This window comes from Rhopalosiphum maidis, chromosome 2, assembly GCF_003676215.2.
Source record: "Rhopalosiphum maidis isolate BTI-1 chromosome 2, ASM367621v3, whole genome shotgun sequence".
NCBI classification, from domain to species: Eukaryota; Metazoa; Arthropoda; class Insecta; order Hemiptera; family Aphididae; genus Rhopalosiphum; species Rhopalosiphum maidis.
Window position 1 is genome coordinate 80,634,999 of NC_040878.1, and position 10,761 is coordinate 80,645,759.

General features: G+C 27.8%; 2 protein-coding genes across 3 annotated transcripts in view; both read left to right on the forward strand.

The window, feature by feature from the left end:
* Window positions 1-10,761, forward strand: part of LOC113550931 — a 156,894-nt gene that overhangs the window by 123,277 nt on the left and 22,856 nt on the right.
* On the forward strand, window positions 1,467-10,157 carry LOC113551205 (alpha-crystallin B chain). Of its 2 annotated transcripts, XM_026953310.1 has the most exons (4): window positions 1,688-1,875; window positions 2,134-2,160; window positions 6,448-6,649; window positions 9,346-10,157. In XM_026953310.1, the coding sequence occupies exons 1-4, from the start codon at window positions 1,688-1,690 to the stop codon at window positions 9,538-9,540; spliced, it is 612 nt and encodes a 203-aa protein (XP_026809111.1). In that variant the 3' UTR covers window positions 9,541-10,157. The 2 variants fall into 2 exon arrangements, with proteins under 2 accessions (XP_026809112.1, XP_026809111.1); XM_026953311.1 differs by lacking the exon at window positions 2,134-2,160 and having other exon boundaries at window positions 1,467-1,875; window positions 9,346-9,787.

Below are 10,761 nucleotides of genomic sequence, written 5' to 3' on the forward strand. Positions count from 1 at the left end.
ACTGTACAACAGTAAAAATAGATTCAAAGTACCTACCTATAAAAAAATGTATATTAAAAATGAATCAAATATATTATTGCGTATAGTAAAATTCATAATAATATAAAATACATAAAAGTTTAAGTTCCCATAAATAGTGGTTTTGAATTATAACATGATAGGTAATTATTAATTAACATATCGTTATTTGTTGTTTAAATAATTAATTGTGCAATTGTAATATTTGTATACAGATAAAAAAACAAGTTTTGTGAAGTTGTGTATTCAATTTTTAAGCATTTAATCGACATTAAAAAAAAAGATGAACATTTTTTTATGTTTTTATCATAGATAAAAAAATAATAGTATAGACATTTGATGAAAAATCAATCATCTGTGATTATTTGTTTTCGAGTTACATCTAAAATAAGAAATCGATTTTATCAAAAATAGAATTTGTATACAAAATCATTTTTCCTGATAAGTACTGAAAATTTTTAATTTTGACCTGTCCAAAGTACAAACTAGATTCAATTTGGTATCCATAACCACTCCCATTTTCGAAAATTGAAGTATTTTATTGATAAATTATCGTCCTTCATGATAAAATTAATATATTTATCGCTTGCTCAGAATCTAAATTGTACGATATAATCTTATTTTGTATAATTTAATTACGAATGCAAATGCACAACTTGATCAATAAATCAATTTATTACCTAGTATCTACTCCCAGAAAACTAAAAACATATTTATGAACGTCTGATCTTAGCTAATGTTTGCGGTTTATATCGTTGAACGTTGAACGTTGAACTTAACAAAATATTGTAATTTGTAATCTGCTATAGCTGTATTGTACATTCACGGTGGAGGTTTTAAGTCTTTAAGTCTTTATACAAATATTGAATTTCAATAGGAAATCTTATGTGTTATGGTTACCAGAGTGCTTGTACAGTAATATCGTGCACCATGGTAACGCCCGGTATACCTATAGTGTTCCGCACCACGGCAATAGTTATTATATATTAAAATATATGAGTATATCGTATCGTTATCGAACGGTTGAATAAAATAAAAATATATGACATTAGTAGATATACTTCCTATTTACTCTATAGTCTATAGTCATAAATTATGATAATAATTGTTTTGGAAATTTCTAGAACTTATTTTTCGACCCATCTTACACCTACGCGCCGCCGAAACGAAGCGCGTGCGCGTTTTACCGGTGATTTCGCAAGCACAAAACACACACACAAAATAATAATAATAATAATAATTGTATTGAAGCTAAACGACAAAAAACGGAAAGGGAACACATCTAATGTAATATGTTATAAACGTTTGGCTACACGTATATATAATATAATATTATATACCTATACACACATTTAGTTATTCTCGTCGCCTACACTGCGTGCGCGTGCGCGCTCGACCAGCATCCGCGTGAAAATGGTGGGTGTTCGATTTTCCACTCATATAGACCGAGCGCGGGTCCGCTGGCGTCAGTCATACCCCGAGTGTGTTCGTTGCGTGTCTACAACAGTCGATCTCTAGCGGAATATAATCCTCACTTACCACTAACCTATTATATCACATCATATTGGATATTGTATAATAATATAATATCTTACTGCCGCATATTTACCTCTTCAAATTCTCGTCCGTTCCGTTATCGATTATTTTCTTTGCACGCGCTAAAATATAAATGGCACACAACACTGGCGTCAAGCGAGACATCCCTATCAAGTTGGGCGACTTCAGCGTGATCGACTCTGAGTTCAGCAACATCCGCGAGCGTTTCGACGCTGAAATGCGAAAGATGGAAGACGAGATGACCAAGTTTCGTTCCGAACTCATGAACAAAGAGTCGAACTTCTTCAAGACCACATCCAAGTAAGTATATTATAATATGAAATATTATCAATCTAACCGTATGTGTTATTATATTGTATTTGTATTTTCGGACACGTTCCTGTATATGATTTTTCATCAAATTCGACATTGGTATTTCTGATTTTGATACCTGTATTATATTATAGGTATATATATTAATTGATATCAAAACGGTATTTCCAACAAAAAATGTTCCATATTATATTATTATCTAATAAATTGTTGTGTTTTTTTTTTGTCGTACAATATTTTAAAAAGGACATCACATGTGGAAGAAAAGTCCTTGTAAGTACAATAATATAATAATTTTTGAAATTGGCATGCCAATTATGCATTTGTTTTTACAGCACCTGGGTTTAGAATGTTTAAATCATAGTTTATAGTATCTGTATAATACACAAGTTTTTAATATATTCTTTATATTAATTTGCATACAGCTGATTATTAAGAGCACATATAGTAATCAATATAAAACGATTATATTATAATCATAAAGTATACCTACCAATTTTTATATTTCAAATATATTAATTTCATTATTTTCATAAGGATATTAGGAAACATCAATACTTCATTATTTAAAATAATTTTTCAATAATGTAAATTTAATGTAAACAAAAAACATTAATTTGAACATTTAAAAAAATTTAACGTAATATTATATTATATAAATACTTCAAAATCGTGTTTATAATACGACCTCCTAAATTGATAAGTAATATGAATAATTTTGTTCAAATAGTTTATTACAACTTCACTAGTAAAATAGTATCTATATATGGCTACATATGTATATTAAATTATATTGCGTGGTACACCAGCTATTACCTATATAATACGTATATTGTATTGTAGCTTATGATTAATTTTTATGGTTGTATTGATGCTTAAAATAATAATAGGTAATACGTAGGTAGAAATACACTTAGATGTCTGTACGAACAGCGATGACTGTCTCGACTCGTGTAGTCGTGTGCGCAATTATATATATGTATCGTACTGTGATGTTTACCTATCTTAAATATCGGTTTAAAATTTAAAATACGATCGTTGTAGGTATTTGTATGGGAACGAAAAAACCACCTGCATACCTTAATGGCGGGCGTACATACCTTTTATACAGGCATCGACTTACATAAGTGTATTATTTGGTTCTTCGAGAAAACTTAGTGGGTACCTCATAATATTATATCGTTTTTTTTAAGTTATGGTGTGGAGAAGAGTGCGCGTTTATATAAAACGGTTCGTGAATCATCTGCGGGTTGACATTGATTGCGTTCGTTCTGCACGGTTTTGCTCACAACAATGGGAGGTCGTGATGGGAATCACGTTATATTATTGCACCATAACACAATTGGCAATAATTGCAGTTGGACTGCGTTTTACGTTTGATGTGTATATTATTGTTATTATTATTTTTATTCCCCGCATACGGTAACGCACACCGCGGGCACAGATCAAATCATTTGATTCAAATGGCATAATATTACAATAAAATATAAACCTTGACTTCCTGATTCGTGTTCAGTTATACAGCACTCACACACAGTGCAATTCATGTGAGAATCAGTTTTGGAAAAATTTGAAGTTTTTTAAAAACAAAAAATTTACATCTACCCATTGTGACTTCTTAAGTATTTAAATTTTTTTTGTCTAATTTCACTCATAATGATAGCCTATTTTTATCTTTATCCATTATTCAGAATATTTTTTAATAACGAGGAGTGTCTGATTTCAGTTGAAAATATTTTTTCACTATTATACCTATTAATTATTATTATTATTGTTATCTAAGTATGATATACAATTGAATACAACGCGCATTGGTCTTCTGTTCAGTTGACTCGAATTAGATCTATTTCGTCTAACGTGTGCACAATCACATAGTACATTTATTTTAATTTTATGTATATAAATATACAAGTCTGAGGCAGTACAGGCTATTATTGGAAGTAGTAGAAATTATAACACTTTGGCGATGGCGGCGATGGCATTGTAGAAATACTTAATATATTATACTATAATATTAACTTACGACCACTCTGCAAAATAATATTATGTAGATCTACAATGTTAATATTATAGTTTATTGCATCGTGGTCACGGAACCGCGCCTACGCGATAGCAACATAATATCATACTATGCACGTATTATATTATTTATATTATTATAATATATATATATATATATATATATATATTTAATATGACGTGTTAAGTTTCAAACGTCCGTCATTAGAATCGTATCGGGATTTTCTTTTAAATTAAATTCTATATTCTACGTTCGTGCTGAGGATTGTTGCAAAAATAACACGATTTAATTGTGCCGTGATGGCGTGTATTGTAAGAGCCTCGAGGGATATCGGATTATTGAATTTTATGTTTTCTTTATTTTAACACGATTTTTAACAATTAAAAACCTGTTCAATGTAAAGTATTCGAAACACTTTTAAAACAACGGGGTTTTAACACGTCAACCTTATACGTTTTGTTTAATAAAACAAAAATGTTCTCTATAGCGTACTCATTTACCTAAAAATAGAACTATATGATCACTGTGGAATGGTGTGGATTTTCGAAATGTCAAATGTTATTTTTTTTTTGTTAGCCATTTGTCTATTGTGTGTCTCACAAAATGTCTATAAAAATTCTTTTGGGTTTAATTATATAAAACACCTTTTCGTGATATTTAAATTTATTCTAAACCACGACCCAATTAAAAAATCGTAGTAGTATAGATGATACATAAAATACATGCTAACACTGCCATGATGGTTATGCAAAGTATAAATTTAAAAAAATTAAAATAAAAGTACAATATACAATATATTAAAATAATACCTACTTCATTAATCAAATTCATTATATGTTTACATTTTAAGCCACACTGGGCACATTGTATTTTTTGCACTGTTTGTTAATAGGACGATTAGGACGTTTAGGCTCACATTGGTTAGATGTTTTTTCAAGGTTATTTTTTTTAACAATAACATAATATTAACTCTAATTTACATTTCACCTTACAACTCATGCACTCAAAACATATGTTTTGCACCAAGTATACTTACGAATTCGACCTATTCAAATTAAATTAGTAGGTACATTACAGTTTTATAGTTAGATATTATCACTGCAGTAAAATTGTATTGTCATATCGTATTAAAATTGTTGTATTTATATTTTAATATGAATATTATATTTTATAAATTATAATATATTTTAGCATAATTATATTTTATCGCATTAAAATCTTATGTTTGCTTTTCAGTCATTTTATTTTATTTTGAATTCATTTTTATATTAATTGCTATCGTTAATTAATTTAAAACATCTTATTAATATTTAATATTTATGCTATTTTTACATGCTAAAATATACTATCTATGTTATTACCCTCATTTTTCATACGCAAAGGTTTTTATCAACTTCTAAAAGGTCACTTTTCCTTTTTTTACTACGTTTATTTATTATTTCTAGCATATATAGATTCTTTAGTATTATAAGTATAATAGAAGCCGTATAAATATACAACTATATTTGACCTCGTAGTTCATCCGTAACACCGAACTGAAAAATAAAAATATTTTTGAGTGGGCACATTTAAATTAACAGTTGAATATCAACTGACGATCTGGACTGATCGAGAAAGAATGAATTTCTATCCAACCCACAGTTGCTCTAAAAAAATAGGCTATATATTATAATATATAGGATCATAAATGGGCTTTAAACTAATATTTCTTTCAAAATAATTTTATTTTATTAAAATGAATCATTACTATCACTAGTTTGAACTGGAATTACATTATTGTTATATAAATATTAAATATATCTACGGACAATTAAAAATCGTATTTCATAAAAGTAAGTATAATCGTTCTGTAATCAGAACTGTTATTACCTGTATTGTTTTTACCGTTTGGTATTAACTCAACATTCCGTTAATTACGTAGAAATTCGAGTTTACAAAATAGCTATGGAAACATTTGTTGATTTAAATTGTAGAACTATGAAAATTCCAAAATCATTATCCTGAATAGCTTAAAAAAATGTACAATAGGTAATAACCCTTTTATAGAAATAACCATAAATTAATGGTATAGTACCAAATTAATTAATTGCACGAGAGAATAAAAAAAATATACGGTCGAATCATAGGAACGCATAAATAAAAAATATGTTGAGTATAAAATGTTTGTCATGATTCATGAATCATGATTAATAGTTATGTAGGTACAAGCCGTGTTATTTCACAAGGATTTTAATGGAGCCATAATTTGTTTTTATATATACACTCAAGTATTTTTTTCTGATTTCATATCTAATAATAAATATAGTTCAATAACTTGTATGTTTTGGTCAGGAATGTCTACATGGTTAATATCTTTTTAAGAATAATTATCGCACTTAACAAGTCTCTGAAAAATATCTTACGCACGTTGTATATTTATGACACTTCAGCATTTTGTTTATTATTGTTATTATTTTGTACGCATGTATAGTTTTAAAATAATAAGAAATTGTTATAATTTTTTTTTTTTTTTTAATTTCAATTTGTTCGATTATTTCCAGCTCTCAAAACACAATCTCGTCAAACCACAGTGATTTGCCAGCCAGCCGACTAACTGGGGCTACACCTAGTGGTTGGGTCGAAAGCATCAACTCGCCACTGATTCAAGAAGATGGCGACAACAAAATGTTGAAACTCAGATTCGACGTCAGTCAATATGAACCCGAGGAAATCGTCGTCAAAACTGTCGACAACAAACTATTGGTATGTATCAATAATATCATTCATGTGACCTACCTATCTGCGTTCCACACCACACAGTTAACTATTATGTTTTAAAGAATAATATAATATTATTGTTGTTATTACCGTTGTACCGCATAACGAACAAGATTTCGAGATAGATCCGAGCGTACGACAGAAATATAAAACAATCGCACCGGATGCGACGTACACATCGCGGGTGTTCTATATAAACTTCAAGCACGACGCGTAACGAGATTATTTCGAAACCGGTTGTATTAAAATTATACACTCATCGCTAAGTATTAACTATTAGCATTTCTCTGTTACAACGTAATACGGACCAGAGTACTCTGAGTACTTTAACTATACTAAATATTTTAGAGGATCGTATGAAGTGTTTAGTGCATATGTATAGTGAATGGACCACAACTTATAAAGCCGGAAACGAATTTGTATTATAATAGATCATGGCTTTTATTTCCACTTTAATATACACCTGTAATAATGGCGTAAAGCGCCGTGTACTAATATAAACGCACTGCCAATATAATCACGTAGGTAGGTATAATTGTTTAAATCAGCCACGGATGATTTGTCAAGACCTTCACACATTTAATGTCATGTGTGTATGTCGGTGGCCTTGACAGTTTTTTAAAATGTTATTTTATAAAGCTTCGAAAAAAATCGATGTATTGGTACATAATATTATTTATTATATACGTTTATGTATTAATAATTATTTTTATTAGACATATTTCTCACATATTATAATATTATAAAATATTTTTGAAACCTCCTGGAACCAATAACAGATTTGTCACACTAATTCGGGGGTATTCGATTTGTTAATTTATCATTTTCCAAGTTTTCCAATAGCTAGCATAGCATAATGTATCTTGGTATATTTAAGTATATACATGTATATACATGTTTTATATAATTTACTATTTTTACATAATATTATAAAGTTTTCTCTCACAGAGAAGGGAGTGCCCATTTATTTAGATGAAAAAAAATAACACACACTCACGTACACATGGCACAGACATACTTGAAAACGACCCACGCCTTAATCGACCTTGTCTGCACCCGATAAACTCCATACATGGTTAGAAGCCTTCGAACCAATAATGATCTCGTGTGCAAGATGCAAGTATATTACCTACATATTGCATTCATATATTATATATTATACTATATAATTACACTCCGTTACATTCTGACACGAATATATTATTACAAAAATATATATAAGCAAATTACAAAAAAAACTGTAAAACATAATATTTCACGTTTATTGTAAAGGATGACATTAAACCGACTATTTTATATTAATATGCGATTCAATTATTAAATTCTTAAATTATTTTTATTTCTATAGATACTTTGTTATATACTTCTACAGTTATACAATTATAATATGTCTTATGTAAGAACAAATCACGTTAAAATTATCAGATTAAATTTATTAATTTAATAAGATATCTATAAATTATAATTTAAACTTCTAATTAATTATACTATTTACTATATAAATATATATTAGCTACCTATTTACTATATAGTTTATATTGTATTTTTTGTATAGTTTGAAAAATTGGATATTCAGGCGTCGATAAATATATTATAGTAGATAATAATAAATAGTTTAACGACAAAATTTATTGTACTATAAAATATATATATTTCTATTAATTAAAATGTGTTTCTTATCGTGTCAGTTTAGAAATCTAGAGATAAATTATTATTTCAATATGATAAATGATAATAATTGTAAAATATACATAAATTGGAGACAATACACTTATTACTTATGTTAAGTTTTTATTATACTATGAGTAGGGTATGATAATATTACGCTCTGGTGATTTGAATGAAGTCACTGAACCAATTTTTTTTTAATTTGATCTTCAGAGTATGTTTAATGGTTTGATTTAAAAAAATATATATTTTTGATATATTATTACGATTAGAAGCATTATGACATTTCAATACGCTGAATTTTAAACTATTTAAATTGAATTTGTTTTCTGTATATATATAGAATGTGAATAGGGTATTTTATTTTACATAATACCAGCTTCGTTCGTGCACAGTTTTGAACTAAAATGCAATTATATTTATATTATTTATATTATATTTTTTTAATTTAACGACAGTGAAAAAAATCATAAAATTATTTAAATGCCTGACCAAAAAATTATAACGTTTAAATACAATATTTCCTTCTTCTCCACATTTCAAACAAAAATTTAAAAAATAAGCAACGTGACACTCGGGGAAGTATTTAAAACAAATCTATAAAAAAGTTCAATAGTAGTAAAAAAATTGGTACTTAAAAAATAGGTACCTGTTATTTTACAAATGTATAATAATTTGTAGTGCAATTTGGAATTTGGATTGTATTAAAGATAACTGAACTTAACCAAATTTGACTAAATAGCAAAGAAAAAAAAACTATAAAGTAATTTACTTTTCTCATTCGTATAACAAATAACATTTTTTCCATCTATAAATTATAATACTAATAATTAATGTATTATGTAACTTAAGAATTACTACTAGTGTCTATTACTATACTAGGATTATAAAAATTCTGCTGTTTTACTCATGATGGTCATTATAATTTACATAAATATGGCATGATATATGCATAATGATATTATATATTATTTTTTAATATTCGTCTGATAATTTATTTTTTATCTGTTAAGGTACACGCTAAGCATGAAGAAAAATCAGATTCGAAATCTGTGTACAGGGAATACAACCGGGAATTCTTACTTCCAAAAGGTACCAATCCGGAAGCGATCAAATCATCTCTTAGCAAAGACGGCGTGTTAACTGTTGAAGCACCGTTGCCTGCCTTAGGAGGGCCTGATAAATTGATTCCAATCTCGCATCATTAAATATTTTTCTATCTAGTGAACCACTTTTAGAATGCATAAACATTTTAATTTTAATTTTAATATCTTAATTTTTAATTAATTCATTTTTGAAAAAAAAATGTTGTTTTTAATTCCCTTCAATAAGTCATTATAATTTTTTGTTTCCAATGTTAAAAACAACCATACAATATATATAATATGTTATCTATGTAAACAGCGTAAAAATTACAACATATATTTATTATGATACAAATGTAATATTATAGAGCTTTAATGCTTTATACAACGCGATCACGTTGCACACCATAATAATGTATGCCAAACAAAATTTACGCTAGTTCCTACAATTGTTTCTGTAATCACTGCATTGAAGATTGAATATATTTTTATACACATAATATATATTTAGCTAGATACACAACTTTATGTTATAACTTATATAATATATTATATTATGTTTCCATGGTAATGAAAATAAGAAAAATAGATGCAATTAATTGGCTAATGTATTCATTAACATATTATATAATATATAAATTCTGTTCGATTGAGAAAACAAAGAAAAATTGTATTTTAATAATTATTACTACATTTTTATTGTTATAATATTATCTATACTAATATAAATTATTTGCCTTTTTTCATGACGTGTTTGATTTTTTTCTCTTGCTAAACCAAATTAAAATGCTAAAATGCTTTTGTGACAGGAAGCACACCAAATATATTCTAAAATTATCACCAAAGTCGCTGGAACACATTTAGAACTGTTGCCGCCGTCTCAGGCCTTGGTCGGCGTTTTTGGACCGCGTTCAACGCCCAATCTAGATAGTAGTAACATAACTATTTTACGAGTGCACAAAACACGAAAATAGAATATTTCTTAATAAGTGCTCCTAAGACGCTAGTACCATAATAGTACCCAATATCTTTTGTTATTTTCCTTGGACCCTTAAAATAATCTGTTGAAAAAATATATAAGTATTTTATAAAATATATCAATTGTAATATGAAATTAAAGATGTCTTCATTAACTGTTCTAGAAGTCACGATGCAATCGAAAAAAATATGTAGTAATTTATTAAACGCACTTGGTCTATGTAGGTACCTATACTGCCCTCCTAGTGTAACAAGCAGTATCTCAAATAATTGAATTGTTGGGAAAATGAGTTTTTCGATTTCTTTGTTATTCACCTTAAAATCATTATTTTTACCCACTTTTTTTTTATTGATTATTAGTCATAG